The sequence below is a fragment of the Pan troglodytes genome, chromosome 13 (assembly GCF_028858775.2).
Source record: "Pan troglodytes isolate AG18354 chromosome 13, NHGRI_mPanTro3-v2.0_pri, whole genome shotgun sequence".
NCBI lineage: Eukaryota > Metazoa > Chordata > Mammalia > Primates > Hominidae > Pan > Pan troglodytes.
In genome coordinates this window covers 126196225-126214409 of record NC_072411.2, presented here as the reverse complement: position 1 = coordinate 126214409, position 18185 = coordinate 126196225, and the positions used below count along the sequence as shown (strand labels likewise).

Sequence of the window (18185 nt, the reverse complement as noted above, 5' to 3'; positions counted from 1 at the left end):
GACAAAGGATTAGAAAACCAAAACCTCTCTACTGAATTAAATGTGTTCCAATACTTACAACACTGCTTGGTACATACTATTATTATGACTAGAATACTAAATTCAACTAATACCGGCTTTATTTTCCCTTCACCATTAACATTTTAAGCAGCTTTTGAGTTTCAACTTCTTAGAAAAGGCAATTTCTGAAAAGCATAAATTTGCCTTTTCCTGCTATTTATAATAGAAATTGAATAAGAAACATACTAGAAGTATACATAATTTTAAACTTAGAATTTAGGGATCATGTAAATAGCTACTTATAATCTGTACTATGCATTTCCCAAAGAGTTTTAACATTACTGTTTTAGTTAAAATTGTATTACAGAAGCAAAGTTCTTCAACCTCCTGCCATTACTGGGTATATCAAATTAAAATGCAATGTTAACATGTGGAGAAAAAAAACTTTATTGGTATTACAGCAAAAAATTCACATAAGATACATAAATTATGATACCTCAAAGCTAGAGGCAAATAAAATACACCTAATTATACAAATTCTATACAATTAAATCAAGAACATTAGGAAAATTTTTTTGCAAAAATGTCAAAAAAAAGATTTGATCTGGTCGGGTACAGTGGCTCACACCTGTAATCCCAGCACTTTGGGAGGCCAAGACGGGTGGATCACCTGAGGTCAGGAGTTCAAGACCAGCCTAGCCAACTTGGTGAAACCCCATCTCTACCAAAAATACAAAAATTAGCCGGGTATGGTGGCGTGTGCCTGTAATCCCAGCTACTAGGGAGGCTGAGCCACGAGAATCGCTTGAACCTGTGAGGTGGAGGTTGCAGTGAGCCGAGATCACACCACTGCAGTCCAGCCTGGGTGGCAGAGTAAGACTCCATCTCAAGAGAAAAAAAAAAGATTTGATCAAACCAAGATTTCAGAAAAACAAAACCAAAAACACTGTGACTTGGTTAACATTTATTTAATTTTGGGAACACAGTAAAAAACAGAAACAAACAAAACAACATCTATTTCTTCACAATTGTGAAAATGTCTGGCTTGAAACACCTTTGACATTTATCTCACTTTCGCTCTCAAGTTTCAGGCTGCTGCAACCACAGCGGCTAGCTGGCAGTGATGCTCTTTTCTGCTCTCAAGGTTTCTTTGGGCTTGGAATAGTTCCACGGCCGTCTATTTTCTGTGAATCCGTAAAGTTTTCTAAGGGCCACTCGAGCAGCCTCTTCTTCTGCAACCAATACTGTTTCCCCAGGTCCTTCTGCAATCAACTTTTTATCACTAGAAAGAGAACAAATAGTAGTCTTAAATTACATGGAATATTGTAAGACAGTACACAAAGCAGTTATAAAGCAATTATGCCTTCTACATCTATTTCAATATCACCCATTAGAAGTAACACAATAGCTCTGATAGATCATCTTTTGGATTTTAACTAGATTTGTTGCAAGTTCATTACATATGGTAATTAGACAAAGATACACTTACGTTTCCTTAGAAATATATACAACTCTGTCAAGTCAAAAAAGCAAGTCGTATCTACGTTTTCAATTGTTGATGAGAGAATTGGAAGAATATGTAAATAAATATCTCCTTACAAAAACCTGAAACTAGTAAAAATATTATCAGGAATTATAACTATTTTTATTTTTAATGTGTGATATAACTTGGGAAAAGATTCTGTTGAAAAATTATGCCTTTTGAGTCTGTCATTTAAACTTTAACACAAATAAGAAACCAGAAACCAGCTCTATATTTCAAATTAAGAACTTAAGGCTGGGCATGATGGCTCACACTTTTTTTTTTTTTTTTTTTTGAGACCGAGTCTCACTCTGTCGCCCAGGCTGGAGTGCAGTGGCGCGATCTTGGCTCATGGCAGGCTCCGCCTCCTGGGTTCACGCCATTCTCCTGCCTCAGCCTCCTGAGTAGCTGGGACTACAGGTGCCCGCCAACGCGCCCGCCAACACGCCCAGCTAGTTTTTTGTATTTTTAGTAGAGATGGGGGTTTCACCATAGCCAGGATGGTCTCGATCTCCTGACCTCATGATCTGCCCGCCTTGGCCTCCCAGTGGCTCACAGCTTTAACACCAACACTTTGGGAGACCAAAGCAGGAGGACTGCTTGAGCCCAGGAGTTAGGGATCAGACTAGGCAACATAGTGAGACCTCTGAAAAAAAAAAGAAAAAAGAAAAAAAATAAATAGTAATTAAATAAAAAGGCAAAAAAAAAAGAGCTTCAAAACAGGCTCAGATTTTTAAATCATTTTACATATTTCCAATCCACTCTAATTTATTCCCAAGTGAGGTAACACTCAATGTTGGCTTTGAGTATTCTATCGATAAATCTAATGTAGGTATTCCTCTGCTTTACTGGTATTTCTATATCATAACCATTTATCTTCTTTAAAAATGTAAAATGTTCCTTCAAGGGAGCAAAGAATGTAGAATGTGCACATCAAATAACTATAATCCTATTTGTTTTGCTACTTCTGAAATATATTTAACTACTTCCTGGAAATTTTCTGACCTAAAATTTCATCTGTGCAATTAAAAGAAGCATCTCCTGAAAGTTTCATGCATAGCAACTGCATTTACTAAATCAGATTCAATCGGCAACTGCATTTACTAAGTCAGATTCAATATAAGCTGATTTGAAAGTGAAGACCGAAACCAAATTAAAGAAAAACTAGTGAAGCTACACAAATAAAACAACAACAATATGCAATAAATTTGCTAAAAAACATCTGTTATGACAATTGGAAATGAAACAAAGGTTCTATAAGTTAAACTTTATAATAATAAACACATACAAATTTGCACAAAGTTTGAGAATCAGAAAAAGTCATCTTAAAGTGAATAACAAGCACAGAATTTTGTTTTTAGTCTAATGTTGCTGGTTTTATCACTGATCACGTTTTAAAAAGTCATTATGTAAAATCTACAAAAACACTACTACCCAATAGTAATCACTGTAGTGATATGGCAAATTACTTCTTACATTTTTTTTTTTAGATAAAAGATCATTCTCCAAAATGTCCCAATCTCATTAAAAATTCTTTTAAAATGTCGCCTGTAATAGCTGTACTATATTCCATCATGTACACGTATCATTTCCCTCTTGTGGAATATCAAATTTATTTCTAATTGTTTTTTAGTTCAACAACTATTTACTGACCACCATGTCCCAGCAACTGTTCAAAGTATGGAGCATAAAGAGGTAAACAACAAACGTCTTTGTTCACAAAATTTGCCTGCAAATCTAAGGCAAACAACCCAAAGTTGAAATACCAAAATCAAAGAACATAAAAAATTTTAAGATGCTTGGCATTTTGTCAAAATTATTCACAGAAATATGGTACATTTTTTTCCTACCAGCAGTGTATAAACTGATGATAAAAGATATGTTTAAAAGGTTTGCCAATCAGGTAAGTAACAAAGAGTATCTGACTGTTTTTGCATTTCAATAAATAAAACTTTTTACAACACTATCCATTTTCCCCATGTGGTAACTTCTATTTCTTTTATACTTATAAAGTCTTTCGTGATACAAGGATGAGAAAAATATTTACCTAAATTTTAATCTAGCTATCTTAAATATTCAATATTTACATTTAACACTTTAATCTTAACCTCTGAGATTAATTTGGGGCAGGTCAACTTTTTACTAACAAAACTAAAAAGCTCTCAACATGGGTTGATTTACACATTTTGATGGATAACTAAGGCCCTTCCTTTTCCAGTTCTAGGGTCAGTTGAAGCTACTGACAAGAATGGATTAAGGTTGAATCTGTAACACAAACAAGTCAACATTTGTACTTCTATACAGAAAAATTTAAGATAACACACTGAAAGTCTATAGCAAATAGTTGGCTGACAAAAGCTACTATTAGCAAAACTCAGATTCTTCCTAAGCATAACTAGTGGGAAGGGAAGTAGTAAATAATAACCATGGGGAAGAGATTTTTAAAAAATCTTTTCATGCAATTAGAAGTTACATTAAGGAATCTGAAGAGGTTATGTTAACATTCCTTATGGAATGTGAAGAGTGTTTTTAAGGCTTTGTGAGGAGTCTGTTTTTAGGATTTCCTCAAAGTTATAAAGTTAAGATTAAAATTTCACTAACCAGTATAAGCCAACAAAATACAAAGGCAAAGCTGTGGTGCCACCAGACTGCCTGGTAAGTCTTGATTCAGGAGGTGAAACATTCCTTTTCTTCAGTTCTTCTACCAATAGCCCCATGGGATTTATTATCTTCCACATCTCAAAGAGCTCTTTTCCAGTCATTTGAGTAATTAAGAAGTCCTGCATATAAAAATATAATTTATACATTTTAATTAGTAGAAAGAACATTAGGACCACAATTCAAAATACATTTTTAACACTTTTTAAATTAGAGAAGTCACAGAGTACATTTTTAACAGAAATTTAAAACTTAATGGGAAACGAAAGACAAAAATGTACTATTCTTTTTCATTCCCATAGTTTTTACACAAATTTTATTACAAAAATCATAGTTGGATTAAAAAAATTTGCAAGCCCGAGAAACCTATTTCAAGCAGTATGATCTACCAAAATTCCACAGAAGGTAGAATCCTATAATTTTTTTTTTTCTTTTTTGAGACAGGGCTTCACTCTATTGCCTAGGCTAGAGGTGCAGAGGCATGATCACAAGTAGACTGAAACCTCGACCTCCTGGGCTCAAGCAATCCTCCCAGCTCAGCCTCTTCAGCAGCTGAGACTACAGGTGCACACCACCATACTCGGCTAGCTTTTAAATTTTTTATAGAGATGAGGTCTCCATAAGTTGCCCAGCCTAGTCTCGACTGGCCTCAAAGGATCCTCCTGCCTTGGCTTCTCAAAGTATTGGAATTACAGGCATTAGTCACCGTACCCTGCCCTATCTTATAATTTAGAATTATATTCCTACTAGTAAGAAACAAAATATTTAAAGAATTAACGAATAAAAAGTAGTAACTTCTCATAGAAACTCATGTAAAATGGCACTCAGGGCCTCTAAATAACAATACTTCCTCCATTAATAATGTTTTTAAAAACTCAGCCAGGTGAGGTGGCTCACACCTGTAATCCCGGCACTTTGGGAGGCCAAGGCAGGCAGATCACTTGAGGCCAGGAGTTCGAGACTAGCCCGGCCAACATGGTGAAACCCTGTCACTACTAAAAATACAAAAATTAGCCAGGCATGATGCTGCACGCCTGTAAATCCAGCTACAAGGGAGACTAAAGCACAAGAATTGCTTGAACCTGGGAGGTGGAGATTGCAGTGAGCCAAGATCATGCTACCACTACACTCCAGCCTGGGCAACACGGCAAGACTCTGTCTCAAAAAATAATAAAAAATAATTTTAAAAAATCGTTTAATAATTTCACATAAACTTTTAAAACTGTAACATACTAGTAATTATTTATATGACAAAGATAACTGAGAAATTATGAACATTCAAAGCAGAATTGATTTTGCCAGTAAAAAGTATTATGTTGTATAGAAACTATGGAAGCAAACATTAATTTTCACAGCAATTTACATATTCCAATTAACTTGTATTAACAAACATTAGTAGTATGATAACAGGATGGATGGATGGATGGATGGATGGATGGATGGATGGATGGAGGCAGAGGGAAGAAATTTAAAAAGATCACTTAGTTCATGAAATGAAGTCAATTCATTACAACACTCCTCCAAGCACCAGAACACTTTCAGCTTCATTAATAAAAAATATTAGGCCGGGCGTGGTGGCTGATACCTATAATCCCAGCACTTTGGGAGGCTGAGGTAGGAGGATCACTTGAAATCAGGAGTTCAAGACCAGCTTGAACACCATAATGAGACCACGGCTCTACAAAAAAAATTTAGCTGGGCATAGTGACACATGCCTGTGGTCCCAGCTACTAGGGAGGCTGATATAGGAGCATGGCTTGAGCACAGGAAGTCGAGGCTGCAGTGAGCTGTGATTGTGCCACTGCACTCCAGCATGGACAACAGAGATGCTGCCTCGAAAAAAAAAACTTACAAATCCACTCTCAGTAGGGGATTTTGAAATGTTTTAATGTACAGAGATAGATATGCCTTATGGGATATGTATGTATATACACATATATAAAAATCACTGAACTGCTATCTGTCATATAGAATAACCAAGTGTAAGGCTAGGAAACACAACTCTTTCCCATCATCTAAGATATTAGTAGGAATATAGAAAGAAAGCTCAATTTTTCTTAAGTGATTACCTTCTATTGCCTCCTTCTATTTTTTGCTATTTGCTCCTGGTCTTAATAATTTATTAGAACTTTCTAGTAGGGTTTGAGTTGAATACTCCAATCTCATCTCCCCAGAATAGGGAAGCAGTATGAAGAAATGATGTTTCTAAAATGCACATTTGATCATTAAAAACCTCCCACTTAGAACAACTCCAGCTGTCGCTACACAAGACTATCAAAATACATACTCTGTAGCATGGCTAAGAGTGCCATTCTAATTTCCAGATGCAGAGATGTCACCTGGAGAGCTAGTTAAAATACAGATTCCTAGGCCCTACTCCCAGAGATTATGTACTCTGAGGGGGTGCCTGAGAATTTGCATTTCTATCAAGTTCTCCAGTGATGCTGATACTGATGCCCAAACCACTTTCTTAGTAATACTGTTAGCTCTTCTGTACACTTAAAGGTCCAGACTTATCTCTGATCACTTTGCCAAATGCAATATGATCCAGCCACAAAAAAATTAACTGTAGTTCCCAAGCACAAGATCATCCTTGACACTGTCTTTCCAAAACATCGTTTTAAGGGGCACAAATCACTTCTGTAAAACCTTTTCTAGCCTTACTAAAGTTGGCTGTTGCCTCCTCTAAGTTCACTCTGCACCTTAACACCTCTAGGAAAGCACTTCCACACTGCATTCCATCTGAATAATGAGCTGTGAGTAGGATCAAATCCTATTTAGATAGCGGCTTCAGAGCTCAGCAGAGTGCCTGGCCCACAGTAAGGCACTCAACATTAAGTGGATGAACAAATGAAACAGGACAATCCAAACCTGTCAATTCTACTATAAGAGACATCAAAGCTCAACTCAGACACAGATATTTGAATTATCTATGTTTCGTAAGATCTTTACTTGGAACTGTTAAGACGCATTACAATATGGTAAATATTTCTAACATAGTTTCATGACTACCTTGTAGAATTTCAAAATGGTGACCAAAAATTATTTAGAGTTTTAAAACTTACTCCACAGAGGTTATAGTTTGGACATCAAAAAGGACTTTGTCAGAATTTCTATAGAAAAAACTAACTGGGGGGAGAAAGATAGGTCTTACCTATGAACAAAGCCTGAAGTGTCAGTAAATACAGATATTCTCTAACAAAATTATCAAACTTGGTATCAAAACTAAATGAACAGATTCCAACAGCATGTGATGCTGGTTTAAAGACTGAATGTCAGTCAGATAGGTGCCTAAATCAAGACTGTTTTTATGACTTAAAGTGATTGTGTGGACTCTCTATTATCAAAAAGTGAACAAAACCTCATGTTTTCATCCAATGGCAAAGGATAAAACTTCTCCCAGTTAATAAATTATAAAAGGACAGTGGGAGTCAAGTTGTACCAATTACATAAGAATCTGAATTAGCTAAGCCACTAGCTAACAAAGAGTTATACATTAGAGGGACTTGAAATCCAAGATTTCATCACTTGGAAGAGCAGACAGCAGCTGGTACTGAAGCACAGGCCTCTGCATAGTGTCCTTTGACTTCACTCATTCACCAAACATCTACTGAGTATCTCTCATGCAGGCAGTATCCTTGGCCCTAAGGATGTAAACTTAAAGATGATATGGCTTGTGGTCCTTCAGAAATCACAACCCACAATTTAATATTCACTTCTGATGATATCCATAATAAGAGACAACTGGAATAATTACAGCCCTTCCATAAAAAACCTTTAGGTCTTTCTCAGTTTTCTTGGGAGAAAAATTCACTTCCAAGGTATATATCAAAGAAGTGAATTACAAAAGAATATTTTCCCTTCTGTCTATCTCAAGCATGTCCAATTAATAGTTACGTACCCTGATGAAAAGTGCAGTCCTCTCAGGTCCACTGCTCTGTAACAGGGCTCCAATAACTGCAAAGAAAGTCTGCTGTAACACAGTTGGGGGCACTGGGAATTCCTCACTCAGTGTTAACTGCTCCACAGCCAAGTTTCTAGCCACGTGACACACGACTTCCTCACCAGTGAGAAAGTCAACAAGATTTTTTATGCCTTCAGTGGGCATGTCTGGGTACTCGTCTTCAAGAAACTGTGTAAGGCAAGTCTGTGAAAAAGATGTCCCTTGTTCGGATAGTTCTTGATTACTTTTAAGATTCAGAAGAACAGCTTCTTTCTCTATCCCAAGTTGTTGGCGTTTGGCCTCCTCACTTTTAATATAGCAGCTATTAACAAATGCAGTTTTGAGAAGATCTAAGGAAAAGTTTTCCTGTAACCGATGTCCAAAAGCTTGTATTTCTGCATGGTAATCCCAGTTCGGCTTCTCTGAACTGAAAATGTAAAGACAGTAAGAGATGGTAAAGAGAACAACCTGTTACTGTGATATAAAAATTGTTCACTGTGTTGTAATGTTATTAATTATATAAAGGAAATGAAAGAAGGTTATATTTCTTTTTAATGCCAGGTTGATATTCTAAATGTTAAGACTGAAGTCAGACAAATACTGGCAGTCCTTTGCTATATTCTACATATATGACTGGATTAATTTTCCCTTTGATCCAATTGTCACATGAAATTGGTTCTTCAATATAAAAGACCAAGCCATTAGCCTAACTTTTAGGTTCCTTATTTCTGCTCTAACCATGATACTATGTTTTATACCTAAGTATGAAGCATAAATGTTAATTTCACAGATTCGAGCCATAAACACTAGTATGTTATATTTGCAGTCATCCCTCAATATCTGTAGGGGATTGGTTCCAAGGACTCTCCTGGATACTGAAATTCATGGATGCTCAAGTCTCTTATATAAATGGGGTAGTACAGGCACACTTTGTTTCACTGTACTTCGGTCTATTGTGCTTCACAGATTTATTGCATTTTATTTTTACAAACTGAAGGTTTGTAGCAATTCTGCATGTGCTCACTTTGTGTCTCTGTGTTACCATTTTTTAGCAATAAAGTATTTTAAATTAAGGTACATATATTGCTTTTTAGACAATACTACTGTACACTTAATAAACTACAGAATAGTATAAACATAACTTAGGTATACACTGGGAAACTAAAAAAGTCATGTGACTCGTTTTATTGTCGTGGTCTAGAACCAACCCTACAATATGTATGAGGTATACCTGTATTTGCATATAACCTATGCACATCCTCCTGTATACTTTAAGTCATCTCTGGATTACTTACACGTAACACAATATAAAACCCCTTTAAGAAACAAAGGGAAGCAAAGTATGAAAACCTGGGTTGAAAGTCGTAAGATATACATATAACATATACACCTATATAATCTGTCCAACCCATAAAGTTTCTTCCAACTTTGAGAGCCTAAAATACTTAATCTTATAATAAACAAGGGAATGGGAATTAAGAAGAGATTTTATTTTTTGCCATAATTTTCTCTGTTAGAAGACCGTTCCTACTGGTAGGAGTACAAAGTGGATCAACATTTTTTGGAGGGCAATGTTAAAGTACTAATAGCTTTCAAAATTTCATACTACACATGCGTCCCCTTTACGCGCTGTTACATAGGTTTTAATGGCAATAATATGGAGCTCATAGGCCCATATATACAGAGCCATAAAAAAGAGTGAGGTACATATCTTTGTAATGCCATGACAACATGTCAAAGACACATTATTAAAGAGAAAAAGCAAGATGAAGGAATTTAAATTATGTAAAGTATGATCTGGTTTGAAGCTATAAAAACCTGTGTCTCTCTCTGCCAAACCCGTTACCAGAACAGCATTAATTAGGGCAAAAATCTAAAGCTAACTTTTTTTCCTTTTACTCTAGACAGCAGAATTCAGGTTGTAGATTAATTTTTTTTCTCCTTAATTTACGATGCTGTGGACTGCTTTCTTCCCGCTTATCGGAATTCTCAGGCATTACAAACGGGGGCTACAACATCCAAGTCCACATAAGGAAGACCCTCCAGTTAGCCCCATTTCTCCCAATTTTCAGTAGACAAAATCCTAAATGGTAGTTTCAAAACGTCGGGAGCAGCCCGAAGCTCTACCGCCCGCGGCACAAATCCATTTTCTTTGCCTCAGGCCCCGCGCCCACAGCTCACGGGTGTCTCCATCGCAAACTTCCTAAGGCTTAATCCAGGGGCGCATCAGCCGCAGACACGACGCCGCGGGAAGAAGACCCAGTGTCTGCGACCGCCACCCTGAGACCTCTTCCCGAGGTGGCTCCTACCGGCGCACGGGCGGCGGCGGGCACCGCAGAAGGCGCTGCCGCTCTAACTCCTTCTGGAAGCGGAAGGCGGCGCGGAATCCCTTCTTCACTCCCCGAACCGGAGGGACCAGCTTGGGGGCGACTGGAGCCAGGAGGCAGCGAGGCCCCTGCTGCAGCAATCTTACCAGCCCGGACGCCATTGCACGAGAGAAAACGATGGAAGACGGAACGAAAGTAGTCGGGCCAGTGTCCCCGTAACACACTCCCCCCGGAACCCGGAACCCGGAACGCGAAGACAGGGCTGGGGCGGAGACAGCCCCGGGGCGGGGTGATTGCGGCCGCCTTGAGGCTACGCTTGCGCTCGTTCTCTCCTCTCTTCGAGTTACTTTCCAATGATCCGGACTTGAGGGCGTTTGCGCCCAAAAGTTTCTGGGAGAAGTTGCTTCACCCTGTCACTCTCTTGTTCCTTCCTCTCTCGTTACAGCAAAACAAACAAAAATCTGTTTCGCTTTCAGGTTAAGGAAACATTTAAATCCTCAAAAAAAGAAAACATTTTTAATTTATATTTAGTGTTCTAGACCATCAGTCCGGCCACTACTGAGCAAGTATTTACCGAGCTTCTATTTTTGACCCAGCACGCCTCCAAAAGCCTTAGTTTTGGAAACCCTAGACTCAGAAATGTTGGCTTATCCAAAATTAAAATTTTTCTTTAAAAGCAATCTAATAGTACATATTTTTAAACATCCGGAAAATGACTGGAAAAAAACATAAAACGGTAATAGGGGAATTACAGTTTCTTCCTTCTTTATGTTAACACTCTTTAACAATGTAATTCTATTGCTTTCCTACCAAACTGTTAATACAGTACAATTTTTAAAAGAACATAGTAAGTCACAAAGGGAGGCTTGTTTGAATTCCCAGTTTTGAGTGGCCTGCTGAACATCTAGACCCTCAAAGGGGCAATGCTTTCTGTGATCTCTTTGTTAAAGGCATCTGTGTCCCCAGCAGTCACCCAGATTGAACTCCTATGTCTTTGATTGTTTTTGTTTCGACAAACCCCCTCTTCGGCGCAGTTTCCACCAAGTGCTTTTTCCATTTATTTCCACTGCAGGTACCTGGTGGCTCTCCTCACCTCTTTCCGTGGTTACTGTAATTGGCCTGGTACCTTCCTCCCTTCCCCAGACACAGCTCACCTACATTCATCTCTCTGAAACACAGACCACAAAGCATGTTATGACTTAGCCCGAGAATCTTCAGTGCCAGGATCATAGAACTCAATTTGGGTTTCTCAGCTTGACCATTTCAAAAGGGAGAATCTAAATGGTTCATCTCAGCTTATAAAAGGGTTCCCTTTGGGGAGGGAGAGAGCAAAAGAGGGGCTGAGCACACACCAAAAAACAAACTGATGCATTTCTGGTTGAAGGAAATTCTCCAAGAAGGGGTGAAAGGAGGTTACAATGTATGTAAAGTATTGAAAATTCATGGAACATCAATCCAATAAATGGATTAGGAGAAAATGCAGGGAACTGTCATTTCTGTAGAATTTCATTTATTAGGAAAAATAATCTAAGCCAGTTGTAGCACAATCATGTTAAGTTAAAATGAGGTGTCTCTGTGTTGAGAGTTTCTCAGTCATACAACAGTGAGAGCATCATTTGCAGATTTAAAAAATGTAGGGCCTCAAAAGATTTCTTCTACTAATGCCCTTCATGGAACTTAGGAATTAACCAGTTTTTTAAAATTTGCTCATACATTTGTTAATTTATTCAATAAACACATAATAGGAGGAGCACTTGGTTCCAGGATCCAGGCTCAGAAAACTTTAAGGAAGAAAAAGGCCAATGTGTTTTTCAGCCCTCAAAAACCTGATTTTTCCTTTAACCTGCTGTTAGCCCTAATTTGATCAAAGCTCACAGATGTCAACAACTTTCGAGTTTTCATTGGGTTAAGGTCAGGTGGAAGGGTGGGGAAAAGTCACACTTAGGAAGAGGAGGTGAGGCGATTGAGGGTTCACTTTAACCCTTGGGGAACACAACCTTTTGTGTTTTGATGCCAGGGATATTGCTTATATATTCCTTCAATGATGGTGAGGGCAGCTGGAATACAGGGCACAGAAAGATGGATAACAAAGTTAGTAAGCTCTGCTATAGGACCTTCCTGAACAATCAAGCAATTCTGAACCACCTGGGATTACTCACCACTACTTCATAGATTAGCTAAGGAATAACTACCAAATAGTGGCCTTTAATCCAACTCACAAGGAAAATTACAGACAGAAATAATTACCATAGAATGAAAATTACTATAGTTAAAACTGTTCAAAATACAAAATTGGAGTTACTGATAAATATAGATATAGAATCAGTCTTCACCAAAGTTACATCTGTTCAACCTAGCTTTGGAAAATTTGACTTGATGGAAAATTTGACTTGATAGATCTAAAAGCTGCAACAGAAAACTCATGATAGTAAAACTGATTAGCAAAAAGCCTTAGTAAACCTGAGCAACAAATAACATCTTAGGAAACAAATGTGGAAAAAAATTCATGAAAATACATTAAGCAATATAAACATGAAAATACAATTAGAAATAGGATACTTGTGCTGTATAGAAAATTGATCAAGAAATTTAATTGGTTTCATGGAGCTTATTCCAGAAAACATTTTCTCAAAAAAAAATGCATCAATGTTAGTATAATTCTGTTATAAACACTTTAATTCATAATTATGGAAGCAAAACTTTTTGGTGTGTTAGCGGCCAGCAAGATGGCTCTCAACAAACCCCATCTCCTGGTACTTACACCCTTGTACATTCCCCTCTCACATTGTGCCGGGATTAGTCTGTGTAACCAATAGACCATGGATGTTTTTATCAATTCTGGGGTTAGGTAGTAAAATACATCATAGCTTCCATTTTGGTCAGATACCTTGTATTTCTTGGATTAGTCTCCTATCAGGAAGTCAGCTGCTATGTTATGATGTTGCCTAAGAAACTATGTGGAAAGGCTTATGTGATGAGTAGCTGAGGCCTCCCGCTAACAGCCATGTGAATGAATGAGCTGTCTTAGAATTGGATCCTCCACTCCCAGTCAGACTTTCAGATGACTGCCTACTGGCCAGCGCTTTGACTGCATCCTCATGAGAGACCCTCAGCCAGAATCACCCAGCTAAACTGCTCCCAAACTCCTGGCCCTCAGGAAATGTATGAGATAATAAACGTTTGTTGCTTTATGCCACTAAGTTCTGGAGTAATTTGTTACATAGCAACAGATAATTAATACACATAGGGTCAAATCAATTGGATGAAAATGGCAAAATAAAAAATGCTCAATATTCATGAGACTTAGGGGATGGCCTCAGAGTGCTGGGTCTAGATGGAAGCGTGGATTTTGCTAGATGCGGAAGAGATGGAAAGGAGGATCAACATTCCATAACATGCACAAAGTCGTCAGGAATGATGATGACTTAGTAAATTCCGCTCCAAAAAGTGAAAGCTGTCTGACCCTTTAACCCCTGTAGGTATAGATCCCCTTTCCTGTCATTAAGGATACTTTTGAGAAACAAGTTCAGGAAATATCAGAGAAGATGTCAAGCACAGTGTTTCCACTTTACCCATGTTCCTTGATGTTTCTGCTAAACTGAGCAATGTTTGGATCTGAGAGAGGGATACCTATTACAGGAAAAGGAATATTTTAAAGGGTTATAAAAATAAGTAAAAACTTTTAATGAGAGGGAAAGTAGAGATATTAGACCACTGTGACTATAATATTGAAACTTCACACTTTTGTTTTGCTTTTTAAATAAAGCATTGTAAAAGTGGTTTGAGATTTTTGCAATGTGATTATTATGCTGGCCTGCAGTGTAAAACTGGGGTAAAATCCAGAGAATGGGTTAAAAGAACTCCTGGCAAAACTACTGAACAAAATTACCAAGTCTTCTTTCCTCTCTGGGATGAAACTGTGTCTCCAGATCTTTTGGCAAGGCCCAAGGAGACGAAGCATGTCCAAAAGCAATAAATCACTGTAGACTTCTTTTTCAGTCTGTTCCACAGATTTAACATGTACTGAACAGATAAACATTGATTAGGTATACATTATAACAACTGCTGAAAGACACTGAAAAGTTTTATAAGTATTTCCTCTTGATTAGAGTTAACCAGATTATAGCCACTAAAAGTTATAAATTTAAAAATCTGGGCTGGGCACGTTGGCTCATGCCTGTAATCCCAGCACTTTGGGAGGCCGAGGCAGGCGGATCATGAGGTCAGGAGTTCAAGACCAGCCTGGCCAACATGGTGAAACCTCATCTCTACTAAAAATACAAAAATTATCTGGACATGGTGGTGTGTGCCTGTAGTCCCAGCTACTCGAGAGGCTAAGACAGGAGAATTGCTTGAATCTGGGAGGCAGAGGTTGCAGTGAGCCAAGATAGCTCCACTGCACTCGAGCCTGCGTGACAGAGCCAGACTCTGTCTCGGGAAAAAAAAAAAAAAAGAATCTGGATAATCTGGATACTGCATACGAATAAGTTATTCTTTATGAGACTATCATTTCTATCATTATATGGTTTATATCTATTTTTGAAAATACTCAATTAGTGAAATATTGCCTTATAATTTACATATGTAATGTCATATTCTCAGTAAGTTATGTCCTACAATCCTCATGATGGCTTTAAAAGACAAACCTTAGACAAATTAAATTTAAGAGTTTAACTGATCAAAGAATGATGAATCAGGCAGCCCCCAGAACCAGAACACGTTCAGAAAGACTCCAGGACTGCCACATGGTCAGATAACATTTATGGACACTAAAAGGAAAAAGTATGTACAGAAAATGCAAATGAGGGACAGAAACAGCTGGTGTCTGCTTTATTTGAATAGGGCTGCCTGTGGTTGGATGAGACTCGGCTACTTTTACAAGAGCAGGTGACAGTCTTTTACACATCAAGTTAGGTTACAGTTCACTGTGTACTGAAAAACCTTTAGGCCAAAATTAAAATATGTACAGCGGAGGCTTTAGTCCAAACTTAATTTAACAGTACTACAAGTTAAGTATCAGTATCGCCATAATTGTATCAGTCAGGGTCTTACCAAGAGAACAAAGGCACACCAGATGGTTCCAAGAAGGAAACCGAATACAAAGAACTAGTTACAAAGGTGTTAGAAGAACTGAAAGGCCTAAGAGATTAGGGACAGCAAAACTGGAGAGACAAAGGGAACAGATGGTACCAGAACACAAGAGTTAGGTGAGCCGAATGGGACCAAGAACCCACAGAGACTGCCTGTTGAGGGCTGCGACAAAAGAGGGAAGCTATAGTCAGTGGGGACTGGAGCCACAGAGGAGGCATACTCCCTAAGCAGAAAGAGTGGAGGAGAAATACCCTGGTTTCTTCTTTCCTTCTGCCTTCCAATGTCCCACCACTGCCTCCACCACACAAACTTACCAGGAAGCAAGTCGGTTAGGGAGTCTCGGACATGTAGTTTGCAGAAGTCAACCCCCTGCAATATAGACCAAGCAAGGTACACATAAAGTGGATCTGATAGCAACAGGCAAATGGCTAGCCTGTGATTACACTTAGAGTATCTGAAATGTGAAGAGTAGAAAGTCAAGGCCACATTAGAATGCTGACCCATTAAGCTAACATACCTTATTTCATCCAAATGTTAAAGGCAGGAACTTCTTATTACAATAAATAATATTGGCATTTATGATTATCATCATTATCATTCTTACAGTACAACTATAAAATACTCCCTCAAGGAAGTCTAGCATGACACAGGTATTTAGAGTCAGAGGAGGTGATGGCGGGATAGACATTTAGAGATCAAGGTCCAAGGTAAGGGGCCAGACACAGTGGCTCAAGCCTGTAATCCCAGCACTTTGGGAAGCTGAGGTGGGTGGATCACTTGAGGTCAGGAGTTTGAGACCAGCCTGGCCAACATGGTGAAAACCCATCTCTACTAAAAATACAAAAATTAGACTGGCGTTGTGGCATGCACCTGTAATCCCAGCTTTTCTGGAGGCTGAGGCAGGAGAATCATTTGAACCAGGGAGGCGGACGTTTCAGTGAGCCGAGAACATGCCACTGCACTCCAGCCTGGCCACAGAGCGAGACTCTGTCTGAAAAAAAAAAAAAAAAAAACTCCAAGGTAAGAAGCATGAGTTAACAATAAATACTACACATTATCTCTGCTTCCTACATCACCATTAAAAGGTAACATTATTATTCTCACTTTAGAAATGCAAGATTGGTAAAGACAATAACTTGCCAAAGATTTTATTGCTAGTTAACAGTAAAGTTCCCTCACTATAAAAACCATGCTGTTTCTACTGTTACGGTAAAGTGACTTGTCCAAGATCACATAGCTGGCAGAGGATGGTAGAACTTTATTCATAGATTCCGCCTTCTAACTCAGCAGGGCAGCTCAGAAATCAATTATCTCTGTGTCTGGGAGCTACGCTATGAGGATGCAAAGGCATAAGAATACTACAATGGACTTTGGGGACTTGGGGGGAAATGTGGGAGGGAGTTGAGGGATAAAAGACTACACGCTGGGCTGGGCGTGGTGGCTCATGCTTGTAATCCCAGCACTTTGGGAGGCTGACACAGGCGGATCACAAGGTCAGGAGTTCGAGACCAGCCTGGCCAATATAGTGAAACCCCGTCTCTACTGAAAATACAGAAATTAGCCAGGCATGGTGGGGGGGTGCCTGTAGTCCCAGCTGCTCGGGAGGCTGGGGCAGGAGAATTGCTTGAACTCGGGAGGCGGAGGTTGCAATAAGCCAAGATCGTGCCACTGCACTCCAGCCTGGGCAACAGAGCAAGACTCTGTCTCAAAAAACAAAACAAAACAAAAAGACTACACACCGTGTACATTGTACACGGCTCAGGTGACGGGTGCACCAGAATCTCAGAAATCACCACAAAATTTCTTATCCATGTAGCCAAACACCACCTGTTCCTCAAAAGCCATTGATATTAAAAAAAAATAATTTCTCTTTGTGTACCTAGAATCTGGCAGTTCCAAGAGGCTGTGCTAAGGCTCTTCTATCACCACTTGAACTCACTTCAATCAGGTTTTACCCCCGGCATTCATGGAAACTTTCAGTCATTTCATTTGCTTGATCTGCAGCATTTGACACAGTCGATCACTTCCTCCTCCTTAGAACACCTTCTTCCTTTGTCTTCAGGACAACACACACAATATCCATTTTCCTCCTACCTCATAGAGTCAGGGGGAAGGGGAGCAGGGGGAGGTTGGCTCCTCTCCAGTCTTTTTTTCTGGTTCCTCCCTCTCTTCCAGACCTGTTGATGTTTCCAAGGCTTCTGTCCTTGTACCTCTTCGTTATTTACACACATACTTCCTCTTGGACTTCATGTACTCTTATGGCTGTAAATGCTATATGCATACTCCATAAAATCATTTTGTGTTTAAGCACTGATTATACAAAATGTATAAAGGTGAGTTAAATTTAGAGCTTAATTTGTTTATGTAAATTGCCTTCAAAATATGTTACAGCTGAGATGTTTTCTATGTGTTTTGGAAGAAATCACACAGAGTAGCTGCTTTTGCAATAAACTGGATCAATGTTACATCTTTGGGTCAGTTCACTGTCATTATGCAAGGTGAGAGTTATATGGGCCTTACCTTATTGTTCACATTGAACCATTCTGGGTGATGATTCATCTTATTTGTAAGACAACTCAATACGTAAGGCCTGTTACAAAGGTAAACCAGGCCAGGCGCAGTGGCTCTCACCTGTACCAGCACT

General features: G+C 38.7%; 1 protein-coding gene across 2 annotated transcripts; it reads right to left on the bottom strand.

Moving 5' to 3' along the window:
* Positions 1-423: 423 nt before the first annotated feature.
* MRPL44 (mitochondrial ribosomal protein L44) lies at positions 424-17846 on the bottom strand. 2 transcript variants are annotated; one of them, XM_063790271.1, is made up of 7 exons: positions 17421-17846; positions 15856-15910; positions 13962-14080; positions 10433-10911; positions 8082-8550; positions 4124-4302; positions 424-1282 (listed from the first exon to the last, which is right to left on the bottom strand). In XM_063790271.1, exons 4-7 carry the CDS (start codon positions 10609-10611, stop codon positions 1111-1113), a joined length of 999 nt encoding a protein of 332 aa, XP_063646341.1. In that variant the 5' UTR covers positions 10612-10911; positions 13962-14080; positions 15856-15910; positions 17421-17846; the 3' UTR covers positions 424-1110.
* Positions 17847-18185: the final 339 nt, after the last annotated feature.

Bases quoted from the DNA above. Each gene is read 5' to 3' on its own strand.
- MRPL44 (XM_063790271.1), bottom strand. From the start codon at position 10,611: ATGGCGTCCGGGCTGGTAAGATTGCTGCAGCAGGGGCCTCGCTGCCTC. The intron at 4,303-8,081 runs GTACGTAACTAT...TTTTATATGCAG, and splicing joins GGACTGCACTTTTCATCAGG to GACTTCTTAATTACTCAAAT. The intron at 1,283-4,123 runs GTTAGTGAAATT...TTCTCTTTCTAG, and splicing joins TATTTTGTTGGCTTATACTG to TGATAAAAAGTTGATTGCAG.